This window comes from Rhinolophus sinicus, chromosome 17 (assembly GCF_057876585.1).
Source record: "Rhinolophus sinicus isolate RSI-liver-muscle chromosome 17, RSI-T2T, whole genome shotgun sequence".
Lineage (NCBI taxonomy): Eukaryota > Metazoa > Chordata > Mammalia > Chiroptera > Rhinolophidae > Rhinolophus > Rhinolophus sinicus.
Window position 1 is genome coordinate 210494373 of NC_142517.1, and position 19912 is coordinate 210514284.

A 19912-nucleotide genomic window follows, 5' to 3' on the forward strand; every position below is an offset into this window, starting at 1 on the left:
GGCCCTTTGTGGCTCTGCCTCTCACCCCAGGACCTGCTGCCTCCTGCCAATCACTTTCTGTCTCTGGAGATTTCATATACACGGAATCATACAATTTTTGGTAATTTGCAATGGGTTATTTCACTAAACAAAATGTTTTCAAGATCCGTCCATGTTGTAGCATGTTCAGTATTTCATTTGTTTTAATTGGCAAATAATATTCCACTGCACAGATATACCATATTTTATTATCTATTCATCAATTAACAGATGGCTGTTTTCACTTTGGGGCTATTATAAACAATGCTGCTATGAACATCCCTGTAGAAGCTTTTGTTTGGACATATTTTCATTTCTCCTGGATATATAGCTAGGAGTATTATCTGTCTTTCTTATTATAACCACCCTCATAAGTGGGAAGTAGTGTCTCATTTTGGACTCTATTTGCATTCCCCTAATGACCAATGATGGTGAGCATTTTTTCATGAGCTTATTGGGCATTTGAGTATCTTCTTTGGAGAAATAACTAAGTAAACCCTTTGCCCATTTTTAAATTGAGTTGTTTGCCTGTCTATTTTTGCATTGTAAGAGTTATTTATTCTAAATCCAAGCCTTTTATTCAGTATATGGTTTGCAATTTTTCTCCCATTCTGTGGTGGTCTTTTCACTTTGATGTCCTTTGAAGGACAAAAGTTTTTAATTTTGATAACATCCAATTTATCGACTTTTTTTCTACTTGTTGCTGTGCTTTTGATGTCATACCTAAGAAACCAGAGCCCAATTCCAGTTCATGAAGACTGACATTCTGCATTATTTTAATAGTTTTGTAGTTTTTGCTCTTCCATTGAGGTCTATGATACAGTTTGAGTTAATTGTTGTATATGGCGTGAGATGGGGGTCTAACTTCATTCTTTTGCATATGGATACCCAGTTGTCCCAGGACCATTTGTTGGAAAGACTATTCTTTTCCCCACTGGGAAATGGTGTTGGCATCCTAGTCAAAAGTTAATTGACTGTAAATGCAAGCGTTTATTTCTGGACTCTCAATATATTCCATTGATCTCTATGTCTGCTCTTATTACCATTGAGTTACATATCTATTCTGTCTTGATTACTGTAGCGATGTAGCTAAGTCTGGACATTGGGTGGAAACTGTTCTTTGTTTTCAAGATTGTTTTGTCTATTCTGTGACCCTGAATTTTTATGGGAATGTTATGATTTGTCAATATCTGCAAAGAAGCCCACTGTGATTTTGATAGGAATTGCATTGAATCTGAATATGAGTAGGATTGTCATCATAACATAAAGTCTTCCAATCCTTGAACAAGGAATGTATTTCCATTTATTTAGATCTTCTTCAATTTCTTCAAACAAGGTTTTGTAGTTTTTAGAGGATAAATTTTGCGTTTTTGTTACATTTATTCCTATTTTATTCTTTTGACGCTATTGTAAATAAGTTGTTTTCTCAATTTCACTTTGTTCATTGTTACTGTATAGAAATATAACTGATTTTGTATATCAATGGACTTTTGCAGTGATTTTGTTTTTATATTCCATCCAAAGCATTGCTGAACACAATCATTTTTACACGGAAACAGTGTTGATTATGAAAAAATAAGCGGTGAGGCTGTTGTTGTCTTGAAATTCTTAATAATTTTATCTCTGAACTTGGTTTTGGTAAGTGAAATCAATCCACGGGGACAATGGAGTATTTGCACATGAGCAAAAAGATGTGTGCAATATGCATGTTTGCTGCCATTGCACATACTGTTTAAAACACCCCATGAACATAGACTTCCCAGAGGAGCCCCAGGTGGGAGTTCAGCAAGACTCACAGTGAGAACAAGGTACCCCGTTATGTCTGCAGGGGAGAAAGCTGGGTGGTGACAGCCATAAGAGGCCACATTATTTCTTAGAAGCTGAACTTGCTTCAAATACATAATGAAGGCAACGTTGTCTTAAAAACACCAACGACCAAGGAGCCCTATTATGATCTTTCCTACTTACGTTACTTCTTAGTAGTATGCTGAAATGTTCCTTTGATCGTACTGAAAATGATAACATCACAGCAGGGGGTAAGTTCCTTTACTTCCAGTCCTCTGTCACTCATCAGAAAGTCTAAGGTAGAAAGTGCTGGTAGCGCATAAAACGAAGCACGTGTAAAACAGTTGAGTTGGTTTTGTGCAACATTTGCATGGTTCAGATAAGAAGAAAACACACATGCATGTCTGAGGTATGACTTGGAAATTGTGTGATTTCTGTTTGAGACCCTCAGGGACAAAAAAAAAAAAAAAATGGAAAAAGCTCTACGTTACCTTTAATGGCACCCACCCCGTTTGTCAACAAGGGGTCCTGTGTTTTCAATTTCCTCTGCACCCACAAATTATGTAGCCAACTCTGAAGCAGGAAACAAATTGAAGCCTCTTTCCTGGTGGTGTAGAGGGAGCAGCAAAACAAGCATGTAAATAGAAAGTGCATAATTTAATGCTCGCTAGCGATAAGCACCTTACAGAAAACAAGGAGGCCTGGGTGGCTGGACCACGTCGGAGAGAAATCTGAGCGTGAGACCTTGAAACCTTGTAAGCGACGGCAAGCGATTTGGATTTGGGGTTGGAGCAGAGTAACAAGATCTGATTTACGTTTCCAAAAAATCATTGTGGCTGCGGTGGCTGTGTAGGGAGGGAGGCAGACGCTGACGTGCAAGCAGCGTCGGCGGTCGGGACCACGCAGCTTCCCGAGGGCGTGGGGTCTGCAAGAGGGGAGATCCCCGTGCAAGGACGGCGTGCCCTTCAGAGATGGGGAGGGCTGAAGGGGCTCGTTTGGGGGCAGAACCTAAGGTACGTTTTGAATCTTTAAATATGCGTGTGTATTAGACCTCAAAGCGGAGACATCGAATCCCCCTCAAATCTGCACAAACGTCGTCCCTTCCTGGGTTTGGACGAGCACAGGGAACGCAGCTCTCCATCAGGCCGGGCCAGTCCTCCAGAGCACCGAGAGCGCCGGCCAGAGCGGCGGCGACCCCGGCCGGCCGCAGCGACGTCCGACCACGCATCGGAACCGACGTTACGCCTGCGCAGGCGCACTCGGCGGAGGCTTTTACGTCATCACGGGCGCGACGCCCAAAGGCTCGGTTAGGGGTCTGGCTATTCGGAAGGTGCGGCGGCGGGACCGGCCGGGAAGATGCCCGTTGCCGTGATGGCAGAAAGTGCCTTTAGTTTCAAAAAGTTGCTGGATCAGTGCGAGAACCAGGAGCTCGAGGTAACCGTTCGCGTAGCGCTGGGACGAGCCGCCGGGTTTGCCCGGCCCCGGGCGGCGCCGGTCTCCAGGGCAACGTGGCCTGGGCGCTGCGAGGCCGGGGGTGTGGAGCCCGGGGCGCGCCTCCTGCGCCGAAGGCTGAGGACCCCGGCCCAGTTCCCCGAACTCGCGGGGAGCTTTCTGCTTGTTTTCGGCCCGTGTGCCCGAGGGTCCCGCCCGTCTCGGGTCCTCACCCCCCCCGTGCTGCTCTTGTCGGATTCACGCCGTTCCCTCCGGCTGTGGGGGGAGGGGGCTGTTGTGGATTCTGTTAAATACGTGTGTAGGCGACACAGACCGAAGGAGAAGGAGCCGTTGGAGACCTGACTTAAAAGCCCTCGTCAGGCTCAGCGTTGTCGCGCGGGCGGGCCGTTTTGTCTTTAACGGGACAGGTGGGGGTTACGTCCTGCAGCGATTAAAGTTTAGGTCTGTTTCTTAGAAAGGCTCCTGACACCTGTATATGCACAGTCGCCCGCCAGAGACGACAGCCAGTTAAACAGTTAAAACTAGCGGCGCACCGACGCTTACGGCCGTTTTCTGAAGGAGTTAAAGTTGAAGGACAGAAACGTCCGTAACTCAGCTGATGGCTTCGTGTTTTCTCAGTTTCACTCAGATACTCAACATACTTAACATCATGGCAGGATCACAACACTTTACGACTCTGTTAGAAATATTTGTTTCTTGTGATAGTAAGATCGTTTCTATAAGAATTTCAGACCTGGGAAAGGCGTCTCGTGTAAATAGTCTTGTTCCTATAAAGACACTGAAGCCCAGGGGGAGAGAAATCACTGCTGATGGCAGACCCAAAGTTAATATTCTGGGTTTTATTGTTTGGTACTCCTATTGATTGGTGTGAGTAATACACTCTTTTTTAAAAAATGAAACTTGAGAGTAATGAGGTTTTTCTCTTTCGCTTCTGGCCGTACAGGCTCCTGGAGGAATTGCTACCCCCCCAGTGTATGGTCAGCTCTTAGCGCTGTATCTGCTCCATAATGACATGTAAGTACTTTTTACCTAAAGTCAACAGCAGCCGTTTCTTCGGATCATACAGAAATTATCTGTGCATTGAAGTAGCATCACTAAAACATAGGCACAGGGAGTCATTAATAGATCATTTATTATAATATTTAATATACCTGTGCCATATATTGAATCATAACTTGATGAATTATGACTGGGCTGAGTTATTTAAAAATACACTTATTTTACATAGACCTTATAAAAACATTCTAATTTGTGATGAGAAACTACAGTGTCAGTAAATTCATTTAATTCTATTGACCTTGTCTTTTTTGTCTTTCTGTAACCCTTTCTTATGACCGCTATTTACTTAAGTTCACATGCAACCAGTGGACCAAGAGAAACTGAAGGAAAGGTTGAGGAAGCGAAGAAGAATTTATTACTAACTTGTATGAGATTTCTGGAAAATTTTTTGTTTTTTAGTTGCTCCTAATTCGTGTTCATTAAGGAAAAGCAGAAAGCATAACTGTGCAAAAGAATAGGAATCCCTTATGTTTCTAGGACCCATCAATGATTACTGTTGAATTTTGTTTTAAGTTCTTCTAAACGTTTTCATATCTTTTAAAAAGCTAAACCAAGGTTTTGTATTACACATATGCTATAGAAATTACCTGTTTCATTTACTGTAATCCCATCATGATGTTTGCTATAGTTCAAGCTTCCAAACTTAACAACTGCTTTGAAGTTTCGGTGGCTCTGTCCCCACTATATGGGGAGTGGTCACACGATAAGGAGAAAAGCATTGTGTGCTGTATGTATTGACACATAAAACTAAATTTCATTCCGTATTATATAGAGTGTTTTAAAGTATGCGTCTGTATGTTTGTATTGGGATCTAGAATTTTAAATATTTACTGACTGGATTTTTTTTTAATTGCTTATTCTTTCTTGGATGTAAATTAGGAACAATGCAAGATATCTTTGGAAAAGAATACCACCTGCTATAAAGTCTGTAAGTATTCTTTCAATGTTTTGCTACTTTAATATATAATGACATTCATTTAAATGGCCACCTCATAAAAGTTTGTTTGCTTCCCCATGTGGTTCACAGAAATTGTTATTAAACTGGTATTAAAGTTTAAGAATAGATCTTCAAATTCTTCTGATCAGAAATTTTAGTTTCCTTTGGATGGTATAGAAATCTGTGCTTAGCTCCAACCCATCAGATTTCTTGAGACATTTCATGCAAATGTCACTTAGGCAGATAAACAGCTGAACCAGTTTAGACAAAGATTTGGTTGTTGTTGTTGTTTTTAACTGATTCATGCAGCTCCCTAAAATGGTACTTATTTTGAACCTAGTATTGTTTATAAGAATATTCTAAAAATTGGGATTACTCATAGCATTAAGATTATTTTTGCTAAGTAGGGTTTCACGTTTCTTATTTTGAGTGGGAGAGTAGATGAAAAATAACCTCTTAAAAGTTTTTTCCAAAGTGGAATGAAGTAAGTTTTTATTTGCAAGTGATTCACTGTCTAACATAAATGTGAAGTAAATTTTTTAAACATCCACAGAATATTGCCAAGAATTCACCTAAACTCTTTTGTTCATTGTTGATGTTCAATAGTAGATCAAATTAGTCTTTTCTTTGCCCAGTCATTCTATTAATGTGCCTCCCGCTTCATTGGCTTAAGAACAACCATAAATTTTGTGCACGGTGTCAGTGCTATTAATGGGAGCTTATCCTTAGAGAGGTTTCAGTGTGTGACATCTTGGATTGGCAGTCTGTACTGTTAGCCATTTTGCTATTACTTTTGTCCTAAGGAAATATATATGTATAGATCAGTATTATATGTTGTACGTGTTACGTGCATTAATGAAATACTATATATTCTATACAAAATACTATATATATTTATCTTTTAATGAACAATGTGTAAGATAATTCTCACACTTAATTCTGAAATATTTTTGGACTAAATTCTCATGCCTTAATTTGCTATTATAATAAAAATTTATATCAAACATATAAATAGACTTTACTGTTGATGATGTTTGAAAACCTTTTTGATAGTGATTGAGCTGAAAAAATAATTACATGTTTTAAATGTTGAATGATGTTTTAAGATAACTGTTGTTGGTAAATCTGCAGAGTGAATGTCCTCCAAGGCACTAATATTTATTGCAGGCAAATTCTGAACTCGGGGGAATTTGGTCAGTAGGACAGCGAATCTGGCAGAGAGATTTCCCTGGAATCTATACGACCATCAACGCTCACCAGTGGTCTGAGACGGTCCAGCCAATCATGGAAGCCCTTAGAGGTAGGGTTTCTTTGTGGTTAGGAATTGCGTTAGTCTAGACCTGTCCCCTAAGTGCTGAAATGTTGAAGTAAGTCAGTGGTGTGTTTTAAAAATAGATCTTTTCTAAATGAAGGGGGCAGTTTTCAGAATTCTTTTTTAGATTTGTTATAACCGTGCTTTTTCATTTCCTGTCGCTTGTGATTACATAGACAGTTCAGTTGCTGTCTCTTAATTTAGTTCTAGATTGAAATTGCTCTTGTCAGTCAGAGGGGTTTTTTGCTGCTACAGTGAGATCTTGTAATACTCTAATAAGTTCAAGGTAAAGGTTAAGATTTTTAAAACCCATATATTTGAAGTAGAGACGCTTTGTTCTCTGTTGATCTCAGCCTTTGGTAGACGTTGTCTCCAACTTGTGGATTTTGCAGCTGATCAGTACAAAGGTGCTCAGAGGTGTTTAAAATTGCTCTACAGGACTGCAAGCCAGGTGCGACAGGGCACTGCTCCCGTGATGAAACTCGCCCTGCCACTGTCTTTCCAGTCCGCCTCCCCACCCTTTGCTTCCCGTCTGTCTTCACCCTTTGCTTCCCGTCTTCCCGGTTCACTCTTACAAATTCATAGAGTGATCTCTTATGTGGTTGTGCCCTGTTTCTTAGTTACCTTGTTTCTATGGTGAGTGCCTGCCTTCCTGCTAGGGGATTCGGTGAGGAGGGATTGATGAGTAACCGCTCACATCCCTGGTAAGGGGCTTCGGCTTTCCAGGGGAGCAGAGGTAAAGATTGCTTTCGAGGTGTATTAATTCTCAGAATGGTAAAACGGTATCAGCATAAAACAGAACGACGCACGTGACAAAACAAGCGGCACTTACTTTCAATATGAAGGAAGTGAGCAGAAGTGTGGGGCTGGCAGGTGGGGGGAAGGAGGAATGTGGAGTTGGGTTGCACAGGTACAGGGTACGCGCACGGGAAACAGCCTTAACCCCTCGGGTGTCGGGTATGATGGTGGGCTTGCTAGCGTCTGGTTCCGTCTCACCGTCACAGCGTGAGGACGCAGGCCGTGTGCCTTTTCCCAGCGTTACACAGCACGTTCACTGGCAGGATGAGGGCTCAGGTCTCCTGGCTCGTTCAGCAGGTGTTCTGTTGTCTGCCTTCAGTGGGCACCCTCGGCGGCCTCCCCAGCGCCTCCTCCGCGGGCTTCTCCATTAGGTTCAGATTGAAAGCGTCCAGGAGGCCCCTGCAAGGCTGTGTAGGGTAACACATGGGCGCTGGGACTCAGGAGCCAGGCTTCTGGGGCTCAGATCCTGGTCTGCCGCTTACGGGGGTGACCTCTCTGTGCCCCATTGTCCTCGTTTGTAAAACAGGATTAGAAATAGTGCTTTCCTCAGGTTGTTGTAAATGAGTTAATATGTGTACACACTTACCAGATTCTGAAGCACTTTTACTCACCTGCAATATTTGTGACTATATCGAGAATTTTACAAATCCTCAGATTCACGCCTGTTGCTACATGACAAGCAACCTGGTGAGGAGAGTCTCATATAGATTTGAGTTACTGCTAAATTCAGTGTTTGCTTTTTGATGTGTTATAATACAGACTTCTTTTTTCTAGTTAAGAACAGTCACTTTTTTAGCTCTCTTCCCATTCTGTTCTGAATTAGTCACAGTCCTTCCAGAAAAGGGGAAACGGCTTGCCTGAAGAGAGGCGAGAGGACAGCTTTGCAGGGGATGCCAGCAGGGGCTGGTGAGGCGCCGTGGACTAGCTGCAGACCAGCCATTCTCACCCTCCACCCAAGGGCAAGGCGAGGGGCCAGCAGGGCTGCAGCCATGGCATGAGGGCTGCCCCCCAGCAGCAGCTGTGGAAGGGGGGGAGGTACATTCGTGCGTGGCCTTTCCTCTGGCCTCTGGCCTGCAGAACCCCCCTTCGCCAGGCAGGGGAGTCGGGTCCTGCAGGCCTTGGTGGTCCACCTCCCGAGGGTGGAGCGTGGCCCAGGAGGGCAGAGGGGGGTGGGAAGGCTGGGTCAGCTGGCTCCCCTTCCCTCCTGTCTGCAGCGCGGGTCGTTCCGGGGAGTGTTTGCGGAGTAACTGCAGGAGCGCTCTGGGAGGGGCTCCCCGTTCACCAGGCCTTGTCCCGGGATGAACTGCTCAGTCTTTGGGTGCTGGCTGCAGCATGTCATTCCAGTGCCTGCCCTCGTGAGGCCACAGGTTCCACAGACAGGAGGTCCTGGAGTGACTACTCGGAATGTAAGCGTTAGACTCATTCACGCCAGGTGGTTCAAAGCAGCCTGGCGACCTCTAACTGGTTCTCTGGAACCTTTAGCCTTGGCTTTGGCTGCTTCTGTGCTCTCCCATTGTCCCGTTAAACCCCGTCTGTGTCTCCTCTCCCTTCTGTTTCTCTCTGCCGTTCGCATTCTCTTCTAGTTCTGATCCCCGTCTCTTCTTCTCAGCCCTAGAACATCTGGCCAGAGCACTTGAACTAAAGGAACTGTTTTTGCCAAGTGAACATCGTTTTTGGTCTACCCTTGTGTTTCCCTTTCCCGTGGTTGCTCTCGGCTCTTTTCCGTTGAGTGTCTGTAGCCACAAGAGAAAACGTTGCTTTGTCTCCAAGGTGTTGTAGAAGTCTGCTCTGAGGTCATTTGCCGAGAGGTTGGTTCTGAGAGGAAGGCAGTGACTGGAAAGACGGGAGGAGAGCAAATCACGGCTCCGGGAAAGCCGGACAGGGTGCCGGCTCCGTGGGGAACGAAGGAACAAGGCGGAGTGTCGGCAAGGCCCAAGGAGTGGGAGGGAACCGAGCCCGGGACTGGGTCGTGCCATTGCATCCAGCGACACCAGCACCAAGCACGGGGTCAGCACATCCTTGGTTAGAGGTGCCAGGCACTTTGGGGGTCCACCCTTCTGTGGAGCAGGAATTGAGCTGATGGGGAGGCGGAGCCGAGGGTGGCACACGTGGTCAAAGGTCGCTTGTTAAGTAAGTGAGCAGTGTAACCAGCTCGTGGCTTTGAAGGTGGGCGCTGCCGGAGGAGGCCGTGCCCACAGACCTGGGATGGTAAAGAGCCCGCGGCCGTGGACCCCGAGCCTGGGCGGGTCTGCAGCAGGTGCCTGCGAGGTGGGGCGTCTGTTAGGCAGTGTCCTGGGGGTGTTCTGGGGCCTGTCACATGGCCGCCTCCCCACCGCATGTGGAGAGGAACTCCAGAGGATTTCCTGAGGTGCTGCCGGCCTGGCGGGGGAGCCCCTGTGTTACTAACAGGGCACCGGGCAGAAGACAGGCTGGGCTCCACTTCCTCCCCTTCACTGTCTCTCTCCTTCCGGAATTCTTTCTTTAGTGTGGAGCTGAAGCCTGGCGAGTCCCACTCGTCCTCTAGGGAGCAGGTGTCACTGCTGGAATCTTTGTAGCCCCTCCCTGTTCTGTTGTCATTCGGGGCTGACCTCAGGATTTGAACCTGAGTGAAGTCAAGGGCGCAGAGCAGACTGGACAGTTGGGAAGGGCGCTCTGGTCAGGGGTTTGTCCTGCAGCCCCGGGGGCGTCCTGTCCCGACCCTCCCGAGAGGGGTACCCAGCTGCACAGATAGGTGTTTTCTGCTCCATTCACTCCAGTGTGTGTGAGTGGAATGAGAGAGTGATTTAAAAACCTATATCACGAACAAATATATTCCATGAAATATTCTTAGGGTCTGACTCTTGTGTGTATTAACTTTTTTCTATCTTTGTAACATTCATTATCATCTGAGAAAGATTATTCACCTAGAAAGAAGCTTAAGAGATTTGTTTATTCAGCAATATTTGAGCAGCTGTTACGTGCTAGACACGTGTATGTATCTGTAAGCACGGAAATCTTTGGGTTGAGCGAGTCTTGTAGGATTTGGACAAGGACAGTCATGTGGCTTAGTTCCCTGTTTTAAAAGTGTCAGCTTTCAGTGACTGTGCCAACCCTCCGCTCCCACAACAGATGCAACAAGGAGACGAGCATTCGCCCTGGTCTCTCAAGCTTATACCTCGATCATCGCCGACGATTTCGCAGCTTTTGTCGGGCTCCCTGTGGAAGAGGCTGTGAAAGGTATTTCTGGCCCACTTGTTACTGTCAAGGAAAAGGGAAAATGGAGGTGACAGGTACATGACAGGTGCACGGTCCCTTCCCTGAAACCCTTGGGCAGGATACGGTTCTGGAGTTTGTGGTGTTTGTTCTCCAGGAGGAGGACGTGAAACCAGTAGCACAGCACCCGCAGGGTCTGTAAGGGACACAGTGGTTCTGCAGCAAGCTCAGGGCGAGTGTCCCGGTGGGGATGGCTTCACAGCAGCTTCCCCACCAAGGCACTTACAGGAAGGAAGCATTGGGTTTGGAGAGCTTTGGGGCTGAATGTGGGTGAGAGAATCCAGCTCCCTTCTGACGCTACCTGGAGACAGCATCAGACGCCACACGTACAGGACCTGGTCCCCCAGGACCGCCCCCCACTTCAGGTGCCAGTCCCAAGTCCAGGTGGTCACCTGTGCTTCTGACCAACGGCAATAAATCAGAGGCTCCCGTGGCCCAGCCCCTCCTTGGGTCTGACGAGTCAGCTGCACCAGCTCACACATCTCAGGGAAACCTGTTTAGTCACTGGATTACTGACGTATTATATTACACAGGCTATTAAAGGGTACGAATCAGCAGCCAGGTGAGAAGCTTGGGGCCCAGCACGGTGACATGTGAAGACGTTCCCAATGAAAAGGGGCCGATAAGCTGTCCTTTGGGGGTTTTAAGGAGGCTTCCTTAGGTGGTCACGATCGCCCAGGCCCAGGAAATCCAGGGGTGGGGCTGGAAGTTCCCACCCTCTAACAACAGGACTGGCGCCTGTGGGTAACCAGCTCCCCCCTTGTTCAAAAGTCTCATTAACATAAGAAGAGACCCGTTTTGCTCTCATCCAGAAATTCCTAGGGGTTTGGGAGCTGTGAACTAGGAACTGGATGAAAACCAAATCTGAGAAATAATATTTCATCTGAATGACCAAATCTGTGTATATATTCCTTATAAATCACAATATCATAGGACCTTTATTTACTTTTAAAGCACTTTTTGCCGAAGATGGGCACCAATTAAAGATACCTTAAAATAAGAGTTTTGCGAAGGAATAAATACTTCACCATATTTATGAAATTAAAATTGGGCTATGTCTCCGAGGTGTATGTACCCTTGTTGCATATGATTATTCTGGCTCTTGCCTTACTGGAACCTCTCATGTTCCCGTAATCATTTCTTGTCATGGTTCCCGCGGCCTGACCCCTGAATATTTTCTACCTTCGTGTCTAACACCTGTGATCAAGATCGAAACCCTATTAAATGATGGTGAGCCCTCTAAGTTGATGCCCAGGCAGGAGAAATTGGAGCTGCTGTGACTAACAGTGGGGACGACGGGAGGTGACCAGAGCAGTGAGTTGTGGGGACAAAGGGCAGGGTGATGAGGGACAGCGCCAGTATTTGATTGACAGCAATCGCACCTCTAAGCCCCAGAGAACATAGTCCTGCCGGTGGTGGAAATGTGCGGATATACAGGTGGGCCAGGTAAGCCACATCGTCGTAATTCTGGGCTTGAACTGTGTAGCTTCTTTAAACCGGTTTTTCCCCTCAAATCAACATGCTGATAGATGCATTTTATTTTCGGAACATGAGTCCTGAGTGATCTCAGTGCTCACATTAGAAGCCCCATCTTACTCTCACTTGGTGAAGGTGGATTCTTCCCAGTCCATTTCTTACCAGTACCCTGTGCCCTAGGTGCTTGAACCCGTCTTCCCCACTGGTCCCCAGGTGTGCTTTGGCATTTTCATTTCTCAGGTGAGGCCCTGAGATGGCCGTAGAGCATTGCACTCACCTTGTTTCATTGTTTTACAGTGATAGGCGTTTTTATTCTCCAGCCAGAGGAGGCGCTCCATCTGGCGCCGACCTTATTCTTCAGTTTCCGAGGCCTGACAGTGCAGACACACAAGGCAGGCTGATGCACGTTCTTACAGTGACTCATGCTGTCACTCATACAAACGTATTCACTGTGACTCTTCTCTTGAAATTGATCGCTAATTTGTGACCTATTAAGTAATAGACCCCAGAGCCCATACTGGGTTGAATTCCTGTCCCCCCCCATGCTAGCAGTTTGACCTAGGACGAGGCACAGGAATTCCCTGAGCTTCATTTTCTGTCTCTGTGAAGTTACGTTGTATGTCTCATTCCATGGAGTTGTTATGACGACTACAGAAATGGTCCTAGAAAGCCACCCAGTGCGTCACCTACCTCCTGGGCAGCCTGTCTGTGTGGGGCTGTGTCTGTCACTGCCGTCCTCTGTTGTCACGGGTACGAGGCCTGCAGGGAGCACCGTGCAGGTGCCCCTTATGTCTTTTTGTAACGATATTAACCATGTTAACACCAAATACATACGTTACAGAAAACTCATCATCTGGTAGTGAGTGTCCCAGCCTGACCGAGTAACATGAAGCTTTGATCTGTTGCAGAAGTATCTCAAAGACAAGCTTTCGTGAGAATGCCATCTGTGGCATAGCTTTCTAGTGAAACTGCCATAGAAGTCATGTCATTGGCAGCAAATGAAAATTGGGGGTTTTGACTCTTTCTTCATTTGTGTATTAAATACTTACTTTCAGGTATATTAGAGCAAGGATGGCAAGCGGACTCTGCCACCAGGATGGTGACGCCCAAAAAGCCAGGTAGGTGGCGCTCTGCACCCGCTCGGGCAGCCTCGCGCTCCGGAAGGTGCTCTGGCTTTTCAGACACTGAATTAGAGTGATTGGCTACAATTCTGCTGTGCTAACCAAATGGGGACAGCTCCTGTTAAACATGGACACGGAATGGTGGGCACTCAGGGTGGAGAGGGTGGAAAAGTCACCTAGTTTTACCTTAAGTTTTAAAAATGCATTTCTCGTATGTGAACTGTTTCATGTGGGTGTTTTATAATTCTTATGACATAATTTTTACTCATTATTAATATCCCATTCTTCTATTTATGGACCCATTTCTAACTGTGCATCCTTCATATCTAACTGTGGCCTGCAGACTTTTAATACTCAGATACTTCCGTTCCCCTTGTACTGTAGACACATAGACTGTTCAAAACAAGACTTTCCATAGCTTGAATCTTCACAAAATTAAGTTGTCTGGTCTTCCTTTTAAGGCTTTAGATCAGGGGTGTCCAAACTTTTTTCAATGTTTTTTACCAAGCGCCATAAGCGGTAAAATACACAAACAGCCGGGCCACTCACTCAAGGTGAAGTACGTATTGCCTCACCTGGTTTATTTAAGTAAACTAAATGATTTTTGGAATTTGCTGCAGGTCAATTAACAATGGATTGCAGGCCACAGTTGGCCCGCAGGCCGCAGTTTGGACACCCCTGCTTTAGATCATGTGAGCTGTCTTTGCTGTCTGGGTCCCAGCCCTCGGTCCTGCTGTGGGACTGAGGGGTGCTGTCTGCCTCCCGCTCCCCAGGTGTGTCCCCGTCTGCTGGGATTTCAGAGCTGAGCTCATGCCCATGTCATACACCCCTCTGTTGTACCTCAGCAGGTTTCCTTTCCCTGCTCTGAATTCCTGCTGTGTATGCGTCCTTGACTCCACCATGAAGTATCGCACAGATCTCAAAGGGGTCAGCCCTGTGAGGGTGCAGAGGCGTGGGGAGACATGGCCCCGGCCAGGCTAGATGAGAGAGGACTGGTCAAACACAAGACTAACACGACAGAGCATCATTCTCACCTCTGTGGGACTAGTGGCCATATGTGCATATTGCATTCAAGGTGACAGGTTCTGCATGAGGATTCTTTATGATGACTTCTGCTAATTGGGCTGTAAATTTTGTGTATTTAGTTGCAGGCGCCCTGGATGTGTCCTTTAGCAGGTTTATTCCTTTATCAGGTATGTATTCTCATGTGCTCACTTAGAATATGTTCCATTGTTCTTAATCGTTTGTAGTTTGTGCCTATTTTTCTGAGTTCTAACCTCGTAAGGAAATTGAATTTTTTACTTGGTATTTATAATAATACACCTGGTTACAACAGTGAAAGTGTGGGCTGCCCTCTAGCTGACCTTGAACACCAGCCAGGTGGGGAGGCCATGGCGGAGCTGCTCACCGCATGTGTCCTTCAGAGGCATCCCTGGGCTGGCACGTGGTAACTTCTGGACAGTGGGCTTCTTTGTGGTTTATTTTGTTCATTCACAATGTGAGATTCTCGTAGAGCAGTGTCTGTCACAGGGTAACACTCAGTAATTTATTCGTAGAATTAAGTATCGCATGGGTCGGGTCTTTCCAAGAAGAGCTGTGTTCTCTTAAAAGATACGTTGCATGTTAACTTCAGTAACAACAGCAAAGCCAGACATGGCTTTACTCCCAGTTTGGGAAAACTACTCATGAAAGTTGAGACTTCTGGGCTTGTTTTTCCAAAAGGTCCAAAATCAGGGCAAATCTAGGAAAGTTTCCTTATTGTCAAATTAAAGATACTGGAGGGTGTGGGTGGCAGAACCGAAGCTTTGTTACACATGTAACTAACTCGTGGTGTGTTTCTCTCTTCAATGCACAGAACCTGCACCAGTCCCACCAATCCCCAATGAACAGCAGTTAGCCAGACTGACTGACTACGTGGCTTTCCTGGAGAACTGACTTGCTGTTGAGCCCCACACCACGTTCAGAGCCCTGTATACTGACAAATAGAGAAATATCAGATTCTTATTTTCAGTTCATTGGATGGATGAAACACCTCAGCATTCCTCACTGAGTATGTGATAAAAATACATATATAACATAAAGTATATTATATGTATTTTGTCCTTAAAGATCATGCTGACTAGTGGTTGAAACAGTTCTCATTTTGTAATTGGCGATTTGGATGGAGCCTGTCAGTAGTTCACAGTCACCTTCTAGTTTCTCATGACTCGTGAGCGTGGCCCTCCTGCTCCGTGCACCCCGCGGCTGTCAGTTGTGTCTCCTGCCCTGGCACGCAGCACACTCCCGCCCACCCGTACCACTCGTGTGTACTTGTAGTGACTCACTGCAGCATGAGGGGCTCTCCCCAGGGGCGTATCTGAACGGCAGGGCATTCTGACTCACCCGCTTTGGAGAATATTCTCTCTTTTCTCCTCACCTCCTGAGAGTCACTAATACAGGATACTGAAATACAGCTGAGCAGCAAAAAAGTCATTTCGTTGGTAAACCAGTTTGTTAACTTCAGACTTTCTTCTGATGGAGTGAGTCCATCCATTGCTGCAGTGGAGGGCTTGCCATGAAAATGCAGCTTGTGTAAGATGTTCCTGAGGAGCACTGAGCTGGAATCTTTCCTTCCAGAAGAAGGGAACGTAGCGTGCGGAATGCATTGTATTGGGAAAGAAGCTACTAAGATAAGTGATACAGTTTGTACAACTATCCTGGGGTCTGTTCGTTGCTCATTTATCCCTCGGTTCAAGTTCTGCCTTTTAGAGAAATACTGAACAAATCTCATTTTTTTGTGTGACAGCCTTCTGAATATTTGAAGTTGTTTATTGTATCTTCAGGTTAAATAAAACACCCCCTAGTTCATTTATTTTGCATTTGTTCAATAAATATTTAATTGAATTCTTCAACTGTTTTATCTAAGGTTGTTTCTAGAAATTTCACTGTCCTGGTCTTTGTGTGGATACATTCTGGTTTGTCATTGTCTCTTAAAATAGGAGTTTCTCAATTAAGTAGAAATTACCTATATAGTTGTAATTATATGATTCAGTTTTCACTCCTTTTAAATACATTTTCCTGGCTATTTCAGTTTTTGTTAACATTTGTGGAAATACCTGTTAAATGAGCATTTTATTTAACCCTGATGGGTCAATCGTGGTGTTAAAAGTCCTTGTTTTACAGTTGAGCAAATGGAAATTCAAGAAGTTGCAGGGTCAGCAGCTAGAAATGGATGCCAGTTTTAGAAATTCCAAGTATTAGTACAGATGGTATCCATGGGCCTTACATTTAATAGCAGACGGGAGTCCCCCCAGACGCTCCTTAATGGGGGCTAGTTGAATAAACAGCAGTGTACGCACAGGGCCGCGCTGCTGTAAAGGAGTGAAGGTCTTGATACACCGAGGCCGTGATCACCAGAGTGAAAACAGGAAGCACAGGGCTTTGTGCTGCTCTGAGGCTAAGAGGGTGAGTGGATACCAATGTGCACACACATCTCCTGCTACTGCAAAAAGCAGCAATTGAAGGATGAACCAAAACTAACAAAAATGGTTTTCTAAACGGAAAAGGAGGAGGGCAGTGAAGTAGAGAAAAAACTTACTTCCCGTGACTTGAACAGAGTATGTGACACTGTCAGTGGGTATGTACCAAGGACAAAGAAGCCTCGGACTCCAAATGTGGTTTCATGGTTAATCATCTTGGCACCACTATTATTGAAACTCTATTGTAGAACGAAGCAGCTTAGAAATTATGTAATGTCATTAGGAGCCGGTGATCTTAAATTTGGTGTAGAAACCTCATGGTTGGTTTTTCTTTCTAAACAGTAACTGTTTTCTGGCTCGGTCCAACTGGAAAGGCCTGGAATAATCACAGCCCAGGAACAGTGAGCACCGCCAGTGCCCCGGTTGTGATGTCTGTTCCATTTTCAACTAAATGGAATAAGAACTTCTTTGCAGAAAAGTTCTAAATCTAGGGCAGTAATTATACAGGTTGATATCTCATACATAAGCTGCCCCAGGTTCAAGAACGTTTCAGAGACGAATGGGATTCTTTCAAAGGTGATAGAGGCCAACCTGAAGGGAGCCCCACTGCCCAAACATCAGGCACATTCAGTGTGAAAAATATGGATATGTGCATATATTTTTAGGCCCAGATTCATAGTTGTGTATTAAAATTGCCTCATCCTGTACAAGAAAGCAGGATAAGTGCTTGACTCCACCTCCCCCTTATTTATTATCAGTTTTCAGGATAATGAATCGATGCTCAGCAGTCTCCCACGTGACAAAAGTGGGCGTTCAGGGTCGTCAGACAGCCACAGTCGGGAAATTCCTTATGGAAGAATTCCCCCTGGTAAGTGTAGGTAGAGTTAGAAAATCAGTACTTGACCGCCTCTAATGAAATAAGGGGCCTAGGCTGCTGAGGTCATGGGGTCTGAAAATGAGACTGAGCATAACCTGCATCCAAACTGCATCCAGCGCGTGCATCAGCCCATCTGTGTGCCCGGGGGCTGCTGAGGCGACCAGCCGCCGCAGGTAGCCTGGCAGCACCTTGCTTTGCGTCCCTTGGTGCAAACCTTCAGCAGTAGGGGACGCCACACGGTGAAGGAACACGCCCTTCCTTTTCTCCGAAAGACAATTCTAGGGTGCATTCTACACCTGGCTCCTGAAAAGACCCCAAGATGGAGCTGTGGTTGCCCGTTGTCGCCAGCTCTACAACATGGCCCTGGCATGTATGGGTCTAGCTGAGAGCCCCTGAAGCCAGCCACTCTTCACGTCACTTACACGGGCATGTGAGCCCGCTCGAGAGGATGGCATAGCAAGCATGGGACATCGGCCATGACGTTTCCTTGTCAAAACAGACCCCCTCCCGAGAATAAATATGAATCTGCTCAACGCTGTAGCTTTAACTGCCCATCTACATGAAATGTGGGAATTAGAGGAACAAGTTAAACACCCCACTGAAAAGCAACCAGCCACATCTAGAATGGGGGGATTTAACAGGACAAACAAGCTTCCTTAAAAAATAAGTGACAAAAAGGGTGGTGGAGCTAGCAGTAAGTATGTGGAGAGGTCTGCTCTTGGGTTGACACTGAGGCAGACTCAGTTGTGCCAAGAATTACACCAAGATGGGTGCATACAAAAATCTGTTTTAAAGGCATCAGGAAACAAGACATGGGGACTCGCAAAGCGAAGAGCTGAGGGGGGGACCACAAAGAGGCCGTCTGCAGGAAGTTGTTTCAGGGGCATTTGCTGATTCTGGGGGGGGTTCCACTGCCAGGGGACGTGGCTACCTGTGGGATTTGGGCTCTTTCCCGGGGCTGGAGTGGCCAAAATGGATCCTTGAGAGAACTAAACCACACAGCTATTTATTCTAAAAGACATTGGTGACAAGCTGCTTGGGGTAGGAAGTCAAAAGGCCAAAAAAAAAAAAGCTTTTCAGAAAGTTTCCCTGTAGTCTTACTGCGCTGGGCCCCAGTAAACACACAAGGCTAGGGTGGCAGGGGTGCCCATGGGCATAAACCAGGGTAAATGAGGAAAACTGCAACTGGAGAACAGGTCCACAGAAAACATTCAACATTAGCACAGAAAGAAAATGATGGAACTTGCTGGAAAGAGTGTTAGACATTTCGTACACAGCAAGGAGTTCTAGCATGTGTGTAATTGGAATCCAAGGAGGAGAGAAAACAACAGGAAAATAGTACTTGAATTGTTTTACACCTGGCAAAATATTTTCCAGAACCGATGAAGGAGATATAGCCACAAACAAAAAGTTCAGAAAACCCCACCCCGACACCTAGTAAAACTACTGAAAACCAGAGACAAAGGGAAAATACTAAAGAGCAAGGTGTGGGGGGTTGTTGGGGAGTGAGGGGGTCATTATCTTCAAAGAAGCAACCGTAAACCAGAAGACAATAAAATGGAATTTTTAAAAAGAAAGGGGAAAAAATCCTAACACTGCTGTTTACAAGAGACACACTTCCTTTCAATCTTCCTGTTAAAAGTTGGAAAAGACCATATCAATGCAAGTACTGAAAGAAAGCTGGGGCTGCCTTGGTAATAGACAAAGACTAATGCAGGATAGCAAGCGCCATTCCTGCAGGAAAGCGTGATGGCTAGTTGGTAGCCGGCCGCTTATCTTGGTCCTTTTCCGCCGTGGAAAGGGCAGTGTTGGCATCTTACTGCAGATGACACCTACTCCAGGTGTGGGTTTCTCCCACATCCTCCAGCACCACCTTCCAAGAACATAACATATCTGATCTACTGAGACAGTGAATCCTACAGAATGTTGCCTGGCCCACGGACCCATTCTATGAGAAAGGACATGTGACAACGGCAATGCAATTGATGACCATGTGATCCATCGGCTTTTTCATTGGTTCTAAGTCCTTACCCCACACTAACCTAATAGGAGGGTGGGCTGTCCTGTTGAAGACTCAGCTCCCGTGCCAGCTTTGGGACAACTTGGTGACTGAGGCGCTTCCCTTTAAGATAAGTATTCGCTGAACCAAACTTCAGCTAATACAAAGCTGTGTCCCCAAGAAAGGGAATACAGGGCACGAGAAAGCCTGACTGGTGCCCTCACCGTAACTCCAGATCTGCTTACAGAACTTTAGGTGTTCACCTCAGGAGGTTAGAACATTACTTGTTTTGGAGTTTCTTCTACAGGTTAAACTCTGAGACCCACAACTGCTAAGGGGCCTGATGTTGAACAGCCCCGTAAAATCAG

At 45.8% G+C, this 19912-nt stretch overlaps 1 protein-coding gene across 1 annotated transcript; it reads left to right on the top strand.

Moving 5' to 3' along the window:
- Nucleotides 1–3072: 3072 nt before the first annotated feature.
- COPS8 (COP9 signalosome subunit 8) lies at nt 3073–16101 on the top strand. Its single transcript, XM_019740937.3, has 8 exons — nt 3073–3237; nt 4199–4269; nt 5194–5242; nt 6419–6551; nt 10470–10577; nt 13145–13207; nt 14356–14403; nt 15066–16101. Exons 1-8 carry the CDS (start codon nt 3160–3162, stop codon nt 15143–15145), a joined length of 630 nt encoding a protein of 209 aa, XP_019596496.1. The 5' UTR covers nt 3073–3159; the 3' UTR covers nt 15146–16101.
- The last annotated feature ends 3811 nt before the right edge of the window (nt 16102–19912 follow it).

Bases quoted from the DNA above. Each gene is read 5' to 3' on its own strand.
- COPS8 (XM_019740937.3), top strand. From the start codon at position 3,160: ATGCCCGTTGCCGTGATGGCAGAAAGTGCCTTTAGTTTCAAAAAGTTG. The intron at 6,552-10,469 runs GTAGGGTTTCTT...CTCCCACAACAG, and splicing joins AATCATGGAAGCCCTTAGAG to ATGCAACAAGGAGACGAGCA. The intron at 13,208-14,355 runs GTAGGTGGCGCT...TTGTGTATTTAG, and splicing joins GGTGACGCCCAAAAAGCCAG to TTGCAGGCGCCCTGGATGTG.